Source organism: Poromitra crassiceps (genome assembly GCF_964638095.1).
Source record: "Poromitra crassiceps genome assembly, chromosome: 6".
Classification (NCBI taxonomy): Eukaryota; Metazoa; Chordata; class Actinopteri; order Beryciformes; family Melamphaidae; genus Poromitra; species Poromitra crassiceps.
This window is the reverse complement of record NC_139627.1, coordinates 62,991,046-63,013,933: the sequence shown is the minus strand read 5'-3', so window position 1 is coordinate 63,013,933 and position 22,888 is coordinate 62,991,046. Positions and strand designations below refer to the sequence as shown.

Sequence of the window (22,888 nt, the reverse complement as noted above, 5' to 3'; positions counted from 1 at the left end):
CACTTTAAATCTTTATTGTACACAAGTTTGTAAACAGAGCGCATGTGTGGAGTAGCCTAATACTCCCATCAACCCCTCGCCCACTGTGTGACAGACAGCGGGGTGGGTTTCACTTTCCCAGTAAGTACGGGAAAGAACCCTGTCAGCACCTTAACGTTATTGGATGGCGAGTTTTATTTACCATGATTACGTTTGGTCATCTAATGGATTATTGGAACATGACAAGGAGTCATCCCCTCTTCCTCACAGCATCTTGCTTGTCATCCCACGTGATGTAAGTTGCTTGTTTACAAGTTAACAGCTTTGTCAGTGTTATGTAACGTTTAGCCGCAACGCGCAACTAGGGCTGGGCGATATGACGATATATTTCGTCTGAACGATAGAAAATGTATTTCGTATGATATGATGCTCTATCGTTTATATCGTTGTGTTGCAAATCACACTCTTTACGGCAATATTGTCCGTCATTGACGCGGTGCTTTCTTTTTTACTCACGTCCACAGTCCACACACGCACCAGACTGTGTCAACAAGCCCGTTGCGTCCCTTTATAAGTGGCACAAATCAGCCGTGAGTAGGCTAAAGAGCAGGGAGATTGTTACCTCCATTCCGTCCGCCTAGTCTACCCAGGCATTTGCGCTGTGTTAAGTCCGCGTTTGATCCATATTTGCGTGTGTCCTCCTAACGTTAAACTTGGCAAAACATCTCCTCTCATCATCCCAAGGAAATCCCTTGAGGGCCGACAACAAAACGTCTATCGTTAGCTTTAGCTGTGTGAGTTGTGTTAGTTAACGTTGTTCTTCTTCTTCTACCGTTTTATTCTTCTTCTACTGAACTGGGTAGGTATTTCGACGTTGACTAAAGAAACACTGCCGCCTAGTGGCCGCTTTTAGATATTAATCCAGATTAGTGCTTAAATCAAACACATCAAATGCTAGTGTCCTCTTTGAAAATCGAACTGGTGGTGTGGTTAAGTTTGTGTTTCATTCTACTGCCCTGCAACTAATTATTATTATTTGTGTTGTAAAGAATAGCCATGCTTATCTGTATTCTGAATGCATGTATCCTTTGTGAGGTTTGACAACATTTTAACTGGTTCAACTGCTACATAAATAAATGGCCATGTGGTCATTTTATATAAACTATAAATAGAATTTACAGAAAATATGCTATATCGTGATATATATCGGTATCGGGATATGAAATGACTTATATCGGGATATGAGATTTTGGTCATATCGCCCAAGCCCTACGCGCAACTATAAAGGACTTTGTCGCGGCTACGTAACGTTACATTAGCAAGCTTACCTCGTTGGCTTGATGTTGACAGAATTTGCAAAACAGCTTATCGCCTGAGTCATAAAAGTCATTAGGATACTGCTCTGCACTTTTTTGACGACGGTAACGGGAGAGCAGCTGGACACTTCAGTATTGTTGTGGTTTGTTCTGTCTGTTCTGGAGCGACCCCCGGTAATGTTTCCTCTCCACAAAACGTTCCATTCTGTGAACGTGGATTTCTATGGCCCTTGTGTTGTTTTGGTGTGTCTTCTTCTGTGGCGTTTAATTCAATTCAATTCAATGGCGTTCAAACAGCGTTTAGGTGCTTTACTACCACCTTCTGGATTTGACGTATTCGTCGTGTGGCTTCACGTACCGAACCGTGATGCCCGTACCGTGAACTCACGGGACGAATACATGTACCGCGACACCCCTATATATATAATCTCTTTAGTTTTTCATACTTTCTCACATCAAAAGTTCATTTTTCAGGATTTCATTCATAACTGTAATCTACAGTATGGTGACGTAAGAAAGGCATCAAATTTCTACCCCATTTCAACCAATCATATCATGACATGGCAGCTGTCAATCAATCTTCATTTCGAGGAGAACATTCTGCAGGCAAGATGGCCGCCTAGTGCCTGTAACCTGGGCAGAATTTCTAGCCCATAAATGTTAATATACTTGGCCAATAAGTATGTAACATACAAAATAAAACAAACGGTAATGTCTTCATTTGATGTGGAATCAATGCAATGGACATGTAACTGGTTCGTTAAATTTGCATTCCAGGAATATTGTATTTACCACAGCTTTTTACCGTGGCTAGTCGACGCTCCAAGCACTCTTGCCTTGGCATGTCCACACAGAAGCAGCCGGCTGCCCGGTTCTCTCCGGATCCCAATCCCATAGCGCCACAACACGCTCGATTTGGGGGCGGAGCACCCCAGGATTGACCAACGACAACTCCTTGATTGTGTGTGTGTGTGTGTGTGTGTGTGTGTGTGTGTGTGTGTGTGTGTGTGTGTGTGTGTGTGTGTGTGCGCAGAAGGAGCTATGTAACATGATCCTGGACTGCTGTGCTCAACAGAGAACATACGAGAAGTTCTTTGGTCTGCTGGCTGGGGTGAGTCACACAGTGTCTCTCTCTCCCTCTCTCTCTCGAGACTCACACACACACACACACTCACACACACACACACACTCACACTCACACTCACACACACACACACACACTCACACACACACTCACACTCACACACACACACACACAGCAGTCGGTCAACTTTATTCAAGACTCAAGGTCCGTAAAAAAACCAACACAAACACTGTAAAAAGAAAAGAAAGCATATCGGTCAGTCACGGCATTCTAGGTCTGTTATTTCTGTATAGCAAACCGCGGCTAGCAGACCACTGCTAACTATGTTCTGATAGACAGAGGAGGAGCACATCCAGTCATATCAATCCACAGAAATATAAGTCTGCTAAATGTAATGTTTGCTTGGCGTCGGGGACCAGCAACACCCCATCAGTTTATTTGGTGATAATGTGCAGCTCGCTGTGACAGCTGATCGATCTCATGGCGGTTGGCAAACAGCTGATCAGTGTTCAAACAAACTGGCATAAGCCAGCAGCGAGCACACTCACCGGTGTTTTTAAAGTTTCGGTGAACACGCTGAAGAAGGCCGTTAGGCTGAAACGTCCGTGTGCTGTACCTGGTGTGCTGGAATAAACTCAACGAAAGGACATTTTTGTGTGCTGGCTCTCTTTCTCCTAAACAGCTGATCAGTCACAATAAGGTCTTTGCAGTCAAGTTTGCACAGAGTGCGTTCCCCCCACCCACCCCCCCTGTATGCTTTAGAAAAATATCTGTCATCCGACGTGCAACGATTTTGAATGAAAAATATGAACTTGCCTTTAGTCTGTTCAAAATGCTTCAGTCGCTCTGCGCTGCATCATGTGTTTCGTTGCTCTGATTGGTTGAGGCATTTTGAACTGTGCGTGTGGTCACGCCCCTGGAAATAGAAATTGAACTGAGACATTCCAGACTCATTCACATGAGATAATTGGTCCAGTGATGTCAGACTAAGATGGGACATCAGTCAGCAACATGACAATGTCATTCTGTCCACAGACACATGACATCAGAGTCCTCAATAGAGCCTGACATGACATCAGAGTCCTCAGTAGAGCCTGACATGACATCAGAGTCCTCAGTAGAGCCTGATATGACATCAGAGTCCTCAGTAGAGCCTGATATGACATCAGAGTCCTCAGTAGAGCCTGATATGACATCAGAGTCCTCAGTAGAGCCTGACATGACATCAGAGTCCTCAGTAGAACCTGCCATGACATCAGAGTCTTCAGTAGAACCTGACATGACATCAGAGTCCTCAGTAGAACCTGACATGACATCAGAGTCCTCAGTAGAACCTGACATGACATCAGAGTCCTCAGTAGAACCTGACATGACATCAGAGTCCTCAGTAGAACCTGACATGACATCAGAGTCCTCAGTAGAACCTGACATGACATCAGAGTCCTCAGTAGAGCCTGACATGACATCAGAGAGTAGAGCCTGACATGACATCAGAGTCCTCAGTAGAACCTGCCATGACATCAGAGTCTTCAGTAGAGCCTGACATGACATCAGAGTCCTCGGTAGAACCTGACATGACATCAGAGTCCTCAGTAGAGCCTGACATGACATCAGAGTCCTCAGTAGAGCCTGACATGACATCAGAGAGTAGAGCCTGACATGACATCAGAGTCCTCAGTAGAACCTGCCATGACATCAGAGTCCTCAGTAGAGCCTGACATGACATCAGAGTCCTCAATAGAACCTGACATGACATCAGAGAGTAGAGCCTGACATGACATCAGAGTCCTCAGTAGAGCCTGACATGACATCAGAGTCCTCAGTAGAACCTGACATGACATCAGAGTCCTCAGTAGAACCTGCCATGACATCAGAGTCCTCAGTAGAGCCTGACATGACATCAGAGAGTAGAGCCTGACATGACATCAGAGTCCTCAGTAGAGCCTGACATGACATCAGAGTCCTCAGTAGAACCTGACATGACATCAGAGTCCTCAGTAGAACCTGACATGACATCAGAGTCCTCAGTAGAGCCTGACATGACATCAGAGTCCTCAGTAGAACCTGACATGACATCAGAGTCCTCAGTAGAACCTGACATGACATCAGAGAGTAGAGCCTGATATGACATCAGAGTCCTCAGTATAGCCTGACATGACATCAGAGTCCTCAGTAGAGCCTGACATGACATCAGAGTCCTCAGTAGAACCTGACATGACATCAGAGTCCTCAGTAGAACCTGACATGACATCAGAGAGTAGAGCCTGACATGACATCAGAGTCCTCAGTAGAGCCTGACATGACATCAGAGTCCTCAGTAGAGCCTGACATGACATCAGAGTCCTCAGTAGAACCTGACATGACATCAGAGTCCTCAGTAGAGCCTGACATGACATCAGTAGAACCTGCCATGACATCAGAGTCATCAGTAGAACCTGACATGACATCAGAGTCATCAGTAGAACCTGACATGACATCAGAGTCCTCAGTAGAACCTGACATGACATCAGAGAGTAGAGCCTGACATGACATCAGAGTCCTCAGTAGAACCTGACATGACATCAGAGTCCTCAGTAGAGCCTGACATGACAGAGTCCTCAGTAGAACCTGACATGACATCAGAGTCCTCAGTAGAGCCTGACATGACAGAGTCCTCAGTAGAGCCTGACATGACATCAGAGTCCTCAGTAGAACCTGACATGACATCAGAGTCCTCAGTAGAGCCTGACATGACATCAGTAGAACCTGACATGACATCAGAGTCCTCAGTAGAGCCTGACATGACATCAGAGTCCTCAGTAGAGCCTGACATGACATCAGAGTCCTCAGTAGAACCTGACATGACATCAGAGTCCTCAGTAGAGCCTGACATGACATCAGAGAGTAGAGCCTGACATGACATCAGAGTCCTCAGTAGAGCCTGACATGACATCAGAGTCCTCAGTAGAGCCTGACATGACATCAGAGTCCTCAGTAGAGCCTGACATGACATCAGAGTCCTCAGTAGAGCCTGACATGACATCAGTAGAACCTGACATGACATCAGAGTCCTCAGTAGAACCTGCCCACACAACATTTTTGTTTTTGTATTACGGATGTCAGTTTCGCAGAGTTTTGCTTTCGATTAGCTGAGACCCATTACTTACCGGTAACTAACGGGTTAATTTTTAGTGGCCGTGGTCTGAAAAGTCACTTTGACCCCATTTACACCTGAAATTAAAAGGTGTTTTGGGTGGTCAGATTGCAAGTTGCAATGGGTCCGTGCTGCTTGACCACATTAGACTGATCACGTTTGGCCAAAACGTCCCGTCTATAAAAGGCGAACATGGAACAGTCTCTCAGTTTCTTTGAGGGAAAGCCTCATCCACCCTGGCCACTTTTAGAAATAAACTGAAACAATGGTTGAAAGCCAACCAGACATGTAATCATTTATAGTATGTTTTCTGTCGTTTTTGTATTTTTGAGTGTACCTTACTATCTGTTTCTTTTGAGTGTGTTCTATTAATTATGTATGTAGCTCTTACTGTTTTATATTCCTCTGTTTTTATGTTTGGCAACTGCGGATGGAATCTAGCCTCGTGCTAAATCCACCACTTTTTACACTTTTACCATGTTTCAGGTGACTGTATCCGTTTCATGTTTTATGTGTTCATTCATTGTGCATTGTCCCGTCCAAATAAACAAATAAAGTAAGTGAAGTAAAGTATTCATCTGATTACATTTACACCTGGTAGTCAGATGTCTCCAGTGTCCACATTGCGATCGGATCAGGTCAGCTCCATAGCGTAGAGCAGCCGAAAAACAGAAATGAAATGTTTGTGGTTTGAGAACACATTTGCATTTCCACTTGCGTTCAATGTGGTCACTCACAATGTGTCCCTGACCACCACTGGAGGTGTTTTGGCCGATCAGATCACAATCCATCCTCAATGTGTCTTGGGTGCATTTACACCTGGACTGTCATGTGGTCAACCACTATCCCACTGCAATCTGATCATATCAATCCAATCCCTTGTTTGCTGCTTGCTTGTTGTGACAGAGGTTCTGCCTGTTGAAGAAGGAGTACATGGAGTCGTTTGAGGGCATCTTCTCAGAGCAGTATGAAACCATCCACCGCCTGGAGACCAACAAGCTGAGGAACGTGGCTCGCCTCTTCAGTCATCTGCTCTACACTGACTCTGTGCCCTGGAGTGTAAGACACACACACACACACACCTTTGTACAATCTGGGACAATTTAATTGATACAGGTTTGCCACGGATCTGTAAAGTACTTGAAAGTGCTTGAATAAAAAAATAATAATAATAATGCATTTTATTTATATAGCACATTTAAAATACAACAAAATCCCAATGTGCTTTACAGAAAGAGTAAGAACAAGCATAGTATAAGGTTAAAACTTGTCAGTTTACACACACGAAAATCACACAGACATACAATTGGACGTTTGAGCCATCCTGGCTCGTCCTCCATGGTCAGGCCAGGAGCGGTGGGCAGCTGCAGTGAAGCGGCTACCAGGAGAGGTACCATCGCTGATGGTAGAGGTGAAATTGCGACAAACAACAGATTCTTGTCTTCCAGTGAAGTAACTACTCTCTGCGTCTCTTCCCCTCTCTCTCTTCCCCTCCCCCTCTCTCTCTCTCCCCCTCTCTCTCTCTCTTCCCCTCCCCCTCTCTCTCTCTCTCTTCCCCTCCCCCTCTCTCTCTCTTCCCCTCCCTCTCTCTCTCTCTCTTCCCCTCCCTCTCTCTTCCCCTCCCTCTCCCTCTCTCTCTTCCCCTCCCCCCCTCTCTCTCTTCCCCTCCCTCTCTCTCTCTCTCAGGTGTTGGAGTGTATAAAGGTGAGTGAGGAGACGACCACGTCCTCCAGTAGGATCTTTGTGAAGATCTTGTTCCAGGAGCTCTGTGCCTACATGGGCCTACCACGCCTCAACCAGAGGCTCAAAGACCCGTAAGACTCTTTGTTGTAATACTCATTTCGGCCACAAGAATGCACCACTACCCCATTGTTCTAAATGGGACCAAAAGCATTCACGTTTCCTTCCATATTTCTGTGTGTAGGACCCTCCAGGCGTTCTTTGAGGGCCTGTTTCCTCGTGATAACCCCAGGAACACTCGCTTCGCCATCAACTTCTTCACCTCCATTGGCCTGGGAGGACTAACGTGAGACACACACACACACACACACACACACATACTGAACACACACACATACTGAACACACACACACATACTGAACACACACATACACAGACACATACTGAACACACACACACACACACACACATACTGAACACACACACACACACACACATACTGAACACACACACACACACACATACTGAACACACACACACTAGAGTTGGGCTGGCGTAAAAAAATTCAAAGTACCGCAGGGATGGTGTATTTTTGTCCCTGCACTTTGTGGTTCCTATTTTGAATAGGAATTTCAGTTAAAGGTCCTATCTGTAAGTTCTATTACTGACACCGGTGGCCGTTAGAGTAACTGCAGGCAGCGTGTGAACGAGCTGGTGCGCGGGCACCATACTCGCACGCGCACAAGCACTTGCGTGGCAACAGCAGACTGTTGGTTGCTTTGTAACGTTAACTCATAAAAGTCCCTTGAAAACGGCAACCTGGACAATTTATCGGTCAGATCAGCCTCGAGATGCACAGGAAGGATTCTGGATGAATTATCAGAGGTTATTGTGGCATGTTTGATTGTGTTTTGGCTGCGGGGAAATGGATATTCACGTTAGCGTGAGCCAGAAAATACCCTGCTTCCCCTGTATTATACGGTACCGTCTAATGCCTGCAGTTGACCAAACTGAACAGTCAAACATTGTTCCATAATCATAACAGTAACGTTAGGCATATTTACTGTTACATTCATTATCCACACAAGATGTTATTAGTGGAGCTTTGTGGTAATTTCTATAAATGTAAATATGTAAATCAAAATTAGTTATCCGCTATTAGCATCAAGCTAACGTTATAATAATAGGCCATCTCACTGCAGCTAACTGCAGTCAGAGCCTGCTCCCCTGGTACCGTCTAATACCTGGCGTTGATGTGAGCTGGACACAACCAAACTGAACAGTCACACAATGTTCCATAAGCATAACAGTAGTAACGTTAGGCATATTTACGACTGTTGCAACACAAGACGTTATTAGTGGGGCTGGGTGGTAATTTTAATAAATATAAATCTGTAAATCTATTAGTTTTATATAGCATCAAGCTAACATTATAATATTAGGCAGTCTCACTACCGCAGCTAACTGCAGTCAGTCAAACAATGTTCCATGACCATAAGCATAACAGTGGTAACGTTAGGCATATTTGCGACTGTTGCATTACTCCACATAAGACGGTAATTTTATTAGCGGAGTTTCTGACCAGGTGGTAAATCCATTAGCAAGCAGCTAACGTTATCGGCCAAAACTACATTACAGCAGCTACAACCAACAAGGTCCCTCCATGAACTGAAAACACAGCCCCGACTCGACGTCGGTCACATTGCTGCTGTCTGGCCAGACGGGCTTCACTAGATAAATATTTCTTTCTTTTTCTGTGTGGACCTTTACTGGAGTCTGTGTTGTTGTTTGTTTTTGCTGGCAGCTAGTGACGAACGACGTAACGTTAGCCACTGCCTGTTAGCCTTCTTCTTCGTTGGTATATTTCCAGCCAGAGCCAGGACGATAAGAGGCAGGCTCGTGAATGCGCAGAACATCGCGCCCGCTAAATTTGCTGTGAAATATTGACCAGCGACCAGCATGAAAATCCTGCAATATCTTTGCAATGGGTGAACACAGAGAGACGCGGCTGGGCAAATCTTTTAAGTTACGGAACGGCACATTCACTCATTGGTAATAGAAAACACTTTGTGAACATTTATTTTCCGCCATAACCTACGTTTAAATGCATGAAATAAGGTGTGTGGTTAACAAAAGTTTATGAAACCGTGAACTTTGTGTTTAGCAAGATAATCTTCACAAATGAGGATAGGGGTATATATATATATATATATATATATATATATATATATATATATATTAGGGGTGTCACGGTACACAAAAGTCACAGTTCGGTACGTACCTCGGTTTCAGGGTCACGGTTCGGTATGAATACGGTACAACGGGGGAAAAAAGCAACAAATCCCAAATTCTGTTTTTTTCCCTTTGAATTTTTCTCAATTCTGTGTTTTGCTTTTTACGCTCATTTTACCATCAGAAATAGTGTCTAATAACTCTCACCGCAACTGTTGTCTGTCTCTTTGCCTATCTGTCTGTCCCTCCAGTGATGAGTTGAGGGAGCATCTGAAGAACGCTCCTAAGATTATCATGACTCAGAAGCAGGAAGTGGATTCCTCTGACTCCTCCTCTGACTCCTCCTCCTCTGACTCCTCCAGCCAATCAGATTCCTCCTCCAGCAGCAGCAGCAGCTCAGGTAAACCTATCAGATGAACACGTATGAACAATGGCAACACTTACCACATGAAGTGTTCATCAACTAATGTGAACTAATACATTTACTAACATGAAGTAAACATGAATAACAACATTACTAAAGAGTAGTTGGTGTCAAATATATATGAACCACAGAACAGAAATTAGGGACGGGCATTTCTAGCAAAAACACTAGAGGTGCTCCGATCGATCTGCACGCAATCTGTATCGGCCAATTTTGACCTCAAATATGCGATCGGCTGATTGCAGATATTGCTTTATTGTTGCCGATTGCATAGCCGATCATGCTGCACATGAGAAACATGAGGCAGCCCATTTCTCCGCAGAGTTCGTCAGTCAGTCTTTTTTTTTACTCACCTCCACACCGCACAGACTCTGTCAACACGCCCCTTGCATCTTTGAATCACACAAATCAGCTGGTGAGTAGAGCAGAGAGAAGTTACCTCCAGTCCTCCCGCCTACCAAAGCATTTGCGTGGTGTTAAGTCCGCGTTTGATCCATATTTGCATGTATCCTTGTAACGTTAATAGCTCCGGTTAGCTTTAGCTGCCAAGTCGATAAAATAGTTTCCTTGGGTCAAAGTTATTTTTCTTGTGTAACAGGGAAATCCCGGAATGGAGTATTTTTGTTGAGTTGAGTGAACTGAACTGCATTGAACTGGTAACATGGAAATCCCGAAGTGGAATGTTTTTGTTCCTTTATAAACTGAACTGGACTGAACTATAAAGAACATTCTTCTAGCTGTTTAGTTCAACACAGTCTTGTGCTCCAATTATCTCACACACAAAGAATCATGTTGGCAAAACAATGAGGCACGGTAGAAATGAGCGCTGCCAGTTAAGCGAGCAAGGGGAGGGGCTACAAAGGAGCGCGCAATATTTCTATTTGCTATAATGCGAGCGAAATGTAAACAATATAAACACATATTGCCTAATTACACATCAAATTAGGGCAACAAACTTTTTTTATAATCCATTACTACGGAGGGTTAGGGTTAGGAGGCCGCGATGTTCTGAGTTCCCAGGTGTCTTGAATGCAGCATAAATAGTCACAATCAGAATCAGAATTATTTTATTCAGCCATAGTATGTTTGCACATACAAGGAAATTGACATGGTGTAGTTTGTGCACAAGTTACATGAGATATAGACAACACAATAAACACAAATAAATTTACAACATATACAAGATATGGATCGAGTATTAACATTTAAGTGTGGCAGAGTACAAAGTTAGCAAGGCAAAGTGACAGATACAAGTACAAAGTTAGCAAAAGTACAGTTATCAAAGATGGCAAATTTAACAAAATATAAACACAATACAGCCGAAATAGCGGAGTCTGGAGCCCTGTTGATATTTATTTTCTATTCAGTGTAGTCACATGACTCGTCAGCTGACCGTGTTTGGATGGATGGATGAATGGATAGGCTCGTTTGAGATGAGCAAGTTCTGCACAGATTCGACCAGCGACTTGCTTGGCCCGTTGCATGATGGTTAGAAAAGTTGTCCGACTGCGTGAGCCACGGGACTCATGAGAGCCAGGCGGGCGCAGATTTGGAGCGAGGCGCCGCAGTTGCTCCCAACCAACTGCGCAGCTCAGAGGATGACGAGAAACGCATCGAGCTGATCGCCCATTGGTTCAACACAGGTGCATCACAAACCCACAGTGAAGTGTAGAAACTTCAATTTTATATCTATTCCAAGCTCTCACTCCATATTTTTCCTAAATACCACTGTAATGCCTACATTAAAATAAAAATAGGTAATCTGAAGGGCTGTGTCGTTTGAGCAGTGAGTGTGGGTGGCGCTAATGCACGTTTTAATTTGTTTACAAACCACTGTTAACACATTCAGTGCCAAGGACGTCTGTGGACGTCCTAAAAAAAAGTAACGAGGAGTGCCAAGGACGTCTGTGGACGTCCTAAAATCATAATTCATATTATTCCATAATTCTGCTGTTTAAGGTCGTACCTAGCCAGTGAGCATGAATCCCTTCAAGGGATCACACGGCGCCACCTTAAACATCGTCACAGGAGCTGCTCCACCCACCTCAGATCCTTTACTTTGTACAGGAGACAGCGGAGAAAGTGGAAACCGATGCATGCTTTCTGCCAGCGCCGTATATATTGCTCTGTCTACAGCGGAGAGTGGGCTCGGCTGCATCCGCGCTCACAACTGAGCTCTTATGCTTCTATCTATCTCCACACGATTTCCTAGAAAGCCAGCATCCGAAGGCGAACGGCCAAGCCTTTTCGTTCAGTCGCGTTTGCCAGCGCGCATCATTTCCTTGACGGGCGCTGGGATCTGTCCGGGGCAAAAACGAGAAAACAAACTCTGTGCGTGTGGGAGGAGCCCGCAGCTCAGAGGTGGAGAGGGGAGAGGGGGGTGGGGGGGGGGGGGGGGGAGGGGTGTGTGACACACACAGGCTGCACAGAAACCACACCACACGCCACCACATCAGAAAACACCAGCCAGAGTCAGTGAATGTGCTCGAAATTAGAGTGCAAAAGGTATTCATAAAAGGGCCTATATCTTGGAAAATAAAAAAAAACGACAGAAAACCCTTGAAAGTGCACTTTTTTGAGAGGCTGTAATTTCATAATGGAACTGTCTAGAAACAAAATTTCTTCTTTGGAAGAAGCAGGAGTGTTCAATGTTTCATTAAAGTCCAGCCCCGTTAATATAGCCATAATAGAAAAAATTCTATAGCTGTTTTCAACTGAATGGAAGTGAATCTGGCACAGGCTCCAGACAATTTTACTGAAGCGCTGTGGCACTGAATGTGTTAAACTAAACTGTAGAAGAAGAAAAGCAGCAGTGAGTGTGCAGTCAGGGGTGTTCGGCTTGTTGATGCCTCGCCTGACTGCACTCGGCTGCTCTTATCTGCTTTCCAGGCGAGGCAGCAGTCAACTCAAACAAGCCTAATGTCTTCCTTTTCCTCTAGAGTCCGACTCCAAACACAAGAAGAAGAAGAAGAGAACAGAGCAGAGCAAGAAGAAGAAGAAAAAAGACCAGAAGAAGAAGAAGAAGGACGACAGGAAGCGGGCAGCCTGTCGCCACGGAGACGACGGCAACGAGGACGACGAAGGAGTGAGGAAGGACAGGCCGGGGCGTGCACGTGAGACAGAGGACCGCCCACTGGAGGTCGGGCGTCCACGTGAGACAGAGGGACGTGCACGTGAGACAGAGGGACGTGCACGTGAGACAGAGGACCGCCCACTGGAGGTCGGGCGTCCACGTGAGACAGAGGGACGTGCACGTGAGACAGAGGGACGTGCACGTGAGACAGAGGGACCTGCACGTGAGACAGAGGGACGTGCACGTGAGACAGAGGGACGTGCACGTGTGACAGAGGGACGTGCACGTGAGACAGAGGGACGTGCACGTGAGGCAGAGGGACGTGCACGTGAGACAGAGGGACGTGCACGTGAGACAGAGGGGCGTGCACGTGAGACAGAGGGACGTGCACGTGAGACAGAGGGACGTGCACGTGAGGCAGGCGAGCACGTACGTGAGGTCGAGGAGCGCGCGCGTGAGGGGGAGGAGCGTGAGGGGGAGGAGCGCGCGCGTGGGGCCGCCCGCAGGACCAGAAGAGAAGAGGACGACGAAGAGGAGGAAAGAGTAATGGAGGTTCGAGGCAGACAGAGAGACGGGGAGAGAGGGAGGGAGAGAGAGGTAGAGAGAGAGAGAGACAGAGGGAGGGAAAGAGAGTGCGAGCGAGCCAGAGAGATGGACAGAGAGAGAGAGGCAGAGAAGAGCGAGAGGGAGAGAGACATGGGGAGAGAGAAGGAGAGAGAGAGAAATAAGGAGAACAGAGACAGGAACAGACACAGAGAGGAGAGGAGGAGGAGCCGGGAGGAATCGCCCAGGAGGAGGAGATAACTGTCTGACTCCTCCCCTTTCTCTCTGACGGTGCCCCTTTCTCCCTGACTCCTCCCCCCTCAGACAGGGTGATGGATGATTGAGTTCTTTTTTTTGTTTCTTCAGGGTTTTTTTTACATTGCATCAGATGTCTGAGCTGTTAAAGGGACAGTTCACGCCAAAAATCAAAGATATTCCTCTTACCTGTACTTCTGTTATCCAGGCCTGTCCATGTTGTAGATTACTTTACTTTAAAAGTTATTTTTTGGGGGGATTTTCACTGTCAGGACTGAGCACCATAGGCTGTGTACGCTGTCAACATTGATAACTTTCCATTCCACACGTGGTGGCTTATTGCCTTGGTGGTTTAGGTCTATGGTAATTTTGGTGGTAAGTCGCAGCCTCCCGTGGTTTGCTTTTGTTAAAAAAATTAAATCTTATTTTTCCATTTGGCAATACAGTTCTTGAACCACAGAATCAGAATGGATAGAACGGTCAATCCCATTCAATCGGTGTTACTGGACGCCGTGGCCGCTATTTGGACCGTTGGGCTAGCTTCCGTATAAACCCAATTAGGGTCTCCACTGTCATAAATTGCTATCATGCTAATGTTGACTAGAAGGGCCAGCAAGAGAAGTAGAATCTTCGATAAAGCTGCATTAACCTTGTCGCGAACATTACCTTTCAGTTTTTCACAATGTACCTTTTTATGCTGTACTACATGCTCGGGCGTAGAGATGCCTGCCTACTCTCAAATACAAGGGAACTGGAAGGCATGTCATGTAGGAACTATTTTATTTTGACCAAACTACACCCGCTAACAGGTGGCACGTGTAACTACACCCGCTAACAGGTGGCACGTGTAACTACACCCGCTAACAGGTGGCGCGTGTAACTACACCCGCTAACAGGTGGCACGTGTAACTACACCCGCTAACAGGTGGCACGTGTAACTACACCCGCTAACAGGTGGCGCGTGTAACTACACCCGCTAACAGGTGGCGCGTGTAACTACACCCGCTAACAGGTGGCACGTGTAACTACACCCGCTAACAGGTGGCACGTGTAACTACACCCGCTAACAGGTGGCGCGTGTAGTTCATTTGAAAGAAAATGGTTCCTACATGAAACTGCTCACGGTGGTCTGTGGATTATCTTGAGTAACCTCAGCTTCAGGAAGTGTTGCGTCATGTGTTTTATACTCTGCACCTGTCTCTCTCCAGTTTGTATTGATTTTGTTGTTGATGAAATGAAAGAAAAACATTAAAGTTGTTTCAACTGTTTTCTAACAACCAGTTTCTCCTGTTTCTGCGTCTGTACCGAGTCAGATACAGTTTCTACTGTATCTGTACTTTCTACCTCACCAGCATAGAATTCAGATCAAAAGAGGCATTTATGAGCAGCACGGAGCTTTCAAACCCGTCCGTCGAGAAGCAACAAACCCTTCTGCTCTGGTAGGTGACTTTGAAATGTTTCTGTGACACTTGTAAATACGTGCGTATTGCTGATTTAGACAGCTTGAGAGCGAGAGTTGCAGGCAAGTCTATGTACGGATAAGGGACTCTTGTAGGGTAGACGATCACGTGATGATGACGTCGTACCCGGAAGAGTGAAAGGGGCTAGGGTGTGCCGTGCAGCGTGCTATTCGGTTGTTAAGACTGACGACAGAGACGTTCACCTCTGGGGCCTAGCGGCACCGCTCCTCATTCAAAATAACTATGGCGGATCCCGTGAATCTTTTTAGATATATTTTTATAAATAATTGTTTAACTTTTTATAGATAATCTGTTTAGACTTAGCGCCAAACTTTGTCGCTTGGCGCTTGGACCCAGAAGTCGTTCATACGTCACAGCTTAACAAGTGAATGCTGTACATCATGGAAGTTTTGACTTTGTGATTTTGTGACATCACAAAGTAATACTCATTTCATTTGCCCGTTAACAGCGCCGCCCACCAACTGAATGTGGAAGAGCAAACCTTGTCTGTAGCAAAGCAGAACCAACTGCACCAAAGATGGATCTATCCAAGAGGGGAGAGACAGAGCACATCAAGTCACACGGAGGCTGGATTTGAGTTGTTTTGCTACAGAATTCATTACCTTGTTTTAAAGACGAGACCTTTAAGAACTGCTGGGGGGAAAGGTTTTCCAGGATCATCTATACAGTTCCTGTTTGTTGTAATACTCATTTTGGCCACAAGAGAGAACCAATACCCCATGTTTTAATAACACTAAAAGCGCATTCACACATTCAAGCCCATTCAGAACTAAAACTAAAGACAACTAAAAATTTCTACAACTATTATAGCCTACTTATAGTTGTAGTGTGAACAACTATAATATACTTGTAGTGTAGCCATTCTGTACTGTGTGTGTGTGTGTGTGTGTGTGTGTGTGTGTGTGTGTGTGTGTGTGTGTGTGTGTGTGTGTGTGTGTGTGTGAGTGGGTCACTGAGCAGCTCCACTGGAGTGGTTGGAGTTAAGGTGCCTTGCTCAAGGGCACCTCAGTGGTTGTAACGGTGTAGTACTCAAGTCCGAGTCCTAGACTCATTTTGAGGACTGGACTTGGACTTGAGCCCTGATGACTCGGAGCTGGACTGGAGCTTCATGCATTCACACTCTGAAGTTGGAGACGAGGACTCAGACTTGTTCATTGATCAATTTTTTGTTTATTTTTAATTTTTATTTTGTAGTTAATAAAGTACCTGATTGGTTATTAGGCGGACTTCTGCACAGACTTCTGCACGTGCGCACCCAAGAAATTAACAGGTACTTGACTCTGACTCTTCTTTGGTGACTCGGACTCGAACATTGGGGACTTGAGATATTGTGACATGACTACAACACTGTGTGTTAACTCATTGAGTGCCAGCCACTTTTGGAGAACGGACGCTCCCAGTGCCAGAGTTTCAGAGCGTTTTCAGTGATTTCTCGAGGCCCACAGAATATTGTGTGATATTACTATGTAAACACCGAACACGCACAAAGAACGATGAGACTCTCTTCTATCATCTGCAAAAAAAGGTTTATTGATCCCATTTTCCGTTCTTTAGTTATGAGCCGGAGAAGATCGCTTGATTTAACCAAAAACAGCCATTTTTTTTCTAGAAGCTGAGATAATGAGCCTTTTGTGAAATTAAACATTTCAAGCACATCACTGACTCTGAAGCTAATATTTTCTAATGTAGTCACACCTCAAAAATAATTTCCTTCAATAAAACAGTGAAGGCCAGGGAATTTTGTTTGGCAGAATAATATTTTTTAGCTGCAACCAGCAGCGCTGGCCCCTGCGTGCGCTGCTGGTTGCAGCTTCTTGCTGGTCTTGATTTGCTGCTGGTGGGCATCGGATATTCTGGCTTGCGTTTGCCAATCCTGTCCTGCTGTCTGGGTCTGTCTGGGTGTTGTGTGCTGCTCTGCGTGCCCCCCCCCTCCCGCCTCAACTGCAAACCCCTCGTAGTGGGAGTGTCTCTGGTGGCTTTCTGCTGCTGTGCACAGTGAAGGGTGCGGCCGGTGCGCTACATCCAGCTTTTTTACAGCGTTCCGCGTGTGTTTGTCACCGGCTCCCATGCTTCCAGTTGAGAATAATAACAACTCCACGGCTGATCATGCGGATGGGCTGTCGCAACGGACACGGAGGGGCTCAATTGTGGCAGCAGATTGGCTGCTGCAGGCACAGCTAACGTTATGCTTCATGCATATCGATGCATACGGATGCGATGCGATTTCCGTTTCCCCAACGACTTCTTCTTTGTTTTTTCCTCGCCTTTCTGTAATCTGGAGAGCACTGTCGCCACCTAATGGGTCCCTAAAATAGCTTTTACACATTCAACAGCCACCATACTTTCACAGGAGATGGATCTGGCTTTGATGCACGTCCCACCGTCAAAAAACGCAATTGACGAACATACTCGTCCTTGGCACTCAATGAGGGAGGGGCTTGTGACATGACTACAACACTGTGTTAATGAGGGAGGGGCTTGTGACATGACTACAACACTGTGTGTTAATGAGGGAGGGGCTTGTGACATGACTACAACACTGTGTGTTAATGAGGGAGGGGCTTGTGACATGACTACAACACTGAGTGTTAATGAGGGAGGGGCTTGTGACATGACTACAACACTGTGTGTTAATGAGGGAGGGGCTTGTGACATGACTACAACACTGTGTGTTAACTCATTGAGTGCCAAGGACGGACATGTTCGTCATTTCAATTAGTAACGTAGAGTGCCAAGGACGGACATGTTCGTCAATTGCGTTTTTTGACGGTGGGGCGTCGATCAAAGCCTTCTGCCTCTGATGTACAAATATTATAGCTATTGGATGTGTCTAACCTATTTTACAGAACCCTTAGGTGGCGACAGTGCTCTCCACATAACAGAAAGGCAAGGAAAAAACAAAGAAGAAGTCGTTATGGAAACGGAAATCGCATCGCATCCGTATGCATCGATATGCTGAAGCACGTTACTGCAGCTGTGCCTGCAGCAGCCAATCTGCTCCCACAATTGAGCCGCTCCGTGTCGGTTGCGACAGCAAATCCGCACATCCACACCGTGGAGTTGTTATTATTCAACTGGAAGCATCGTTGCCGGTGACAAACACACGCGGAACGCTGTAAAAAAGCAGGATGTCTAGCACCCTTCACTGTGCGCACAGCAAACTCAGCAGAGAGCCACCACAGACAGGAGGAGGAGTGTGCAGTTGAGGCGAGGCGGGGCGGGGCGGGGGGGGGTGGGAGGGGGCACGCAGAGCAGCACACACACAACACCCAGACAGACCCAGGCAGCAGGACAGGATTGACAAACGCAAGCCAGAATATCCGATGCCCACCAGCAGCAAATGAAGACCAGCAAGAAGCTGCAACCAGCAGCGCACGCAGGGGCCAGCGCTGCTGGTTGTAGCTAAAAAATATTATTCTGCCAAACAGAATTCCCTGGCCTTCACTGTTTTATTGAAGGAAATTATTTTTGAGGTGTGACTACATTAGAAAAGATTAGCTTCAGAGTCAGTGATGTGCTTGAAATGTTTAATTTCACAAAAGGCCAATTATCTCAGCTTCTAGAAAAAAATTGCTGTTTCTGGATGAATCAAGCTATCTTCTCCGGCTCATAACTAAAGAACGGAAAATGGGATCAATAAACTTTTTTTTGCAGATGATAGAATAGAGTCTCATCGTTCTTTGTGCGTGTTCAGTGTTTACATAGTAATATCACACAATATTCTGTGGGCCTCGAGAAATCACTGAAAACGCTCTGAAACTCTGGCACTGGGAGCATCCGTCCTCCAAAAGTGGCTGGCACTCAATGAGTTAATGAGGGAGGGGCTTGTGACATGACTACAACACTGGGTGTTAATGAGGGAGGGGCTTGTGACATGACTACAACACTGTGTGTTAATGAGGGAGGGGCTTGTGACATGACTACAACACTGTGTGTTAATGAGGGAGGGGCTTGTGACTTGACTACAACACTGTGTGTTAATGAGGGAGGGGCTTGTGACTTGACTACAACACTGTGTGTTAATGAGGGAGGGGCTTGTGACTTGACTACAACACTGTGTGTTAATGAGGGAGGGGCTTGTGACTTGACTACAACACTGGGTGTTAATGAGGGAGGGGCTTGTGACTTGACTACAACACTGGGTGTTAATGAGGGAGGGGCTTGTGACCACCCAGATTGATCCTGCCGGTCCCACTGGGGGATTGAACCGACAACCTTCCGGTCACGAGCTCACTTCTCTAACCTTTAGGCACCACTGCCCCATCTTTGTGATAGTTACAGCTGTGAGCGTGAACGGGCCTGGAGTGGAAAGTCCTTGAATTTGATGTTTAAAGGTGTGGCAACCCTGATTACACTTAAAGTCCATCCAATACAAATGTGATTATATCTGTTCTGACTACATCCTCCTACACACACTCTATGTCTCCCTCTCTCTCACACAAACACACTCCTACACACACTCTGTCTCCCTCTCCCTCTCTCCCTCTCTCTCACACACACACACACACACACACACACTCTGTCTCCCTCTCCCTCTCTCCCTCTCTCTCTCACACACACACACACACACACACACACACACACTCTGTCTCCCTCTCTCTCTCTCTCACACACACATACACACACCCTCCTACACACACTCTCTCTCTCTCCCCCTCTCTCACACACACACACTCTTTCTGTCTCCCTCTCCCGCTCTCTCACACACACAGCCATGTCAGCACTTCCTCTGACCTTGAGATTCACATCAAGGTTGTGTAAGGACACAGCAGGTGTGTGTGTGTGTGTGTGTGTGTGTGTGTGTGTGTGTGTGTGTGTGTGTGTGTGTGTGTGTGTGATAAGTGGGTCGTGGCAGTGCCGCCTCGTGATTGGCCGGTGGCTCTGAAGAGGAAGGTGATTGGTTGTCGGGGGGGATGGGGAGCGGCTCCACTGGGACCAGCAGCCGCAGCAAGGAACTCTGGGTAATCAGAGAGGTGAGGAAGGAGAGAAATGGAGGAAGGGACAAAGAAGAAACAGGCGCATAAATATAGACCTGGTCTAAGACTTAAATGTGACTTTAAGTCTAACTTGCTATATAATATATATATAATATTGCTATATAATGACCTGTTCCTACTACTTATTATTGTAGATCTGTAATCTGGAAAGAACGTCATCAGAGAGAGAGAGAGAGAAAACGACAGTTAGCCCAGATGGTTGCCATAGCAACACAATTCTTAATTCCAAATTAGCCGTAGGGGGAGGGGCTAACTTCCTACCTAAAAAGAAGTCAGTCGTAATATTTAAGTAACAGTCTTAATTAGTTCAATGATGTTCATCATGTCTTCATTTATAAGTAGGCGTTTATGTTTTCTTGTGTTCAGACGTAGGTTTATAGATGTTTTTTATTTACCTTGACAGTTTCGACGAGTCAACTCTCATCTTCTTCAGAAGCAGTTGCACTGACAGCTGGGTATGACGTGTCAACCAGTTGCTTTTCAGACTTAATTAGCAGTGATACTCAATTTGCGGCCCGCGGGCCACATGCACGGGCCACATGCTGTGTGGCCCGCGATGGAATTGCACTTTTTTTTTTTTTTACAGTGCACCTGAATGCAACATGCAAGATACCCGCTGAATAAATGTTCATAAATGTGAACAAATGTTCATGTCATTCTGGCCAATACTCCACTTCTGTTATTGCATTTCAGTCTGGAATATGGAATATCTTTCAATAATCTATGATTTAGCTGCTAAATTGTCAAATACCGCCATCTGCTTGTTACCCAGGCACTTATGTATGTACTTAAACTAACTTAACCTAACTAACTATCCGGTGTGCACAACATTGTCAGACTAAACTCCGGCTGACACCCCAAAAACCTACAATCCGCTACAGAAAAATGTATATTGATTGTTTATTAGCTGGCCCCTGGCCTTCTATCATTTCATGAAAGTGGCCCCCGGGCAAAGCAAGTTGAGTATCCCTGTATATATCCCTGTATATATATATATATATATATATATATATATATATATATATATATATATATATATATATATATATATATATATATATATATATATATATAAGAATGCGTTGTTGAATGATACAATTATTTAATTTGTAATCAATTATTCGTTCACTTTTACTTTCTGCTTTCTGTGTTTCTGCTTTCTGTGTTTCTGCTTTCTGTGTTTCTGCTTTCTGTGTTTCTGCTTTCTGTGTTTCTGCTTTCTGTGTTTCTGCTTTCTGTGTTTCTGCTTTCTGTGTGGTGCTGAAGGCCTCTGTACTGTTTACGCTCAGATGTGGCCCGCCAACATTTTTGAGATTTTCAAGTGGGCCACGAGTCAGAAAAAGTTGGGAACCGTTGGACTAGAGTATATGTATATATATATATATATATATATATATATATATATATATATATATATATATATATATATATATATATACAGTATATACCCCTGCCAGCTTAGATATGATAAATATTTGTGTCTACTTGCTTTGGCTGTTTATCCATTGATCTGTGGTCTGCTCTTATAAAGGGTATAGAGGGCACCTTTTTTGGCAATACGGGGCTGCCATAGGTGCCCATAAAATAGCTTCCCCCTCAGATCAGCTGAGTTGTTGATAGCTTTTACTCCAAATGAAGCGTTATAATTCATAATGGTGCTGAGGTGTTTAAAACGGTGAACAATCTCTAGCTTTTCTCCAATACAAATAGTTTGCTGATATCCACTTTTCTACAATAAAATCAAAAGGAAACATCATATGACCATGAAACCAGCAATGAGACTAACGGAGACAGACAGACAGACAGACAGGCAGACAGACAGGCAGACAGACAGACAGGCAGACAGACAGACAGACAGGCAGACAGACAGACAGACAGACAGACAGACAGACAGACAGACAGACAGGCAGACAGACAGACAGGCAGACAGACAGGCAGACAGACAGACAGACAGGCAGACAGGCAGACAGACAGACAGACAGACAGACAGACAGACAGGCAGACAGACAGGCAGGCAGACAGACAGACAGGCAGACAGACAGGCAGACAGACAGACAGACAGACAGACAGACAGACAGATAGGCAGACAGACAGACAGACAGAGAGACAGACAGACAGACAGACAGACAGACAGACAGACAGACAGATAGAGAGACAGGCAGACAGACAGACAGACAGACAGACAGACAGACAGACAGACAGACAGACAGAGAGACAGACAGACAGACAGACAGGCAGACAGACAGACAGACAGACAGACAGACAGACAGACAGACAGACAGGCAGACAGACAGACAGAGAGACAGAGAGACAGACAGACAGACAGACAGACAGACAGACAGACAGACAGACAGGCAGACAGACAGACAGGCAGACAGACAGGCAGACAGACAGACAGACAGACAGGCAGACAGACAGACAGACAGACAGACAGACAGATAGACAGACAGACAGACAGACAGACAGACAGGCAGACAGACAGACAGACAGACAGACAGACAGACAGGCAGACAGACAGACAGACAGGCAGACAGACAGACAGGCAGACAGACAGACAGACAGACAGACAGGCAGACAGACAGACAGACAGACAGACAGACAGGCAGACAGGCAGACAGACAGACAGACAGACAGACAGACAGGCAGACAGGCAGACAGACAGACAGATAGACAGACAGACAGACAGACAGA

General features: G+C 45.5%; 1 protein-coding gene across 5 annotated transcripts in view; it reads left to right on the top strand.

Annotated features, from left to right (window-relative positions):
* cwc22 (CWC22 spliceosome associated protein homolog) overlaps positions 1-14,986 on the top strand; it is a 43,749-nt gene extending 28,763 nt beyond the window's left edge. For 3 of the 5 annotated variants that reach the window (XM_083638440.1, XM_083638438.1, XM_083638439.1), the window contains exons 15-20: positions 2,329-2,406; positions 6,419-6,571; positions 7,199-7,326; positions 7,437-7,538; positions 9,676-9,824; positions 12,788-14,986. In XM_083638440.1, the coding sequence (XP_083494566.1) occupies positions 2,329-2,406; positions 6,419-6,571; positions 7,199-7,326; positions 7,437-7,538; positions 9,676-9,824; positions 12,788-13,725 (1,548 nt within the window). In that variant the 3' untranslated portion in view covers positions 13,726-14,986. The remainder of the gene's footprint in view (positions 1-2,328; positions 2,407-6,418; positions 6,572-7,198; positions 7,327-7,436; positions 7,539-9,675; positions 9,825-12,787) is intronic. The other 2 variants (XM_083638442.1, XM_083638441.1) reach the window with 2 other exon arrangements.
* Positions 14,987-22,888: the final 7,902 nt, after the last annotated feature.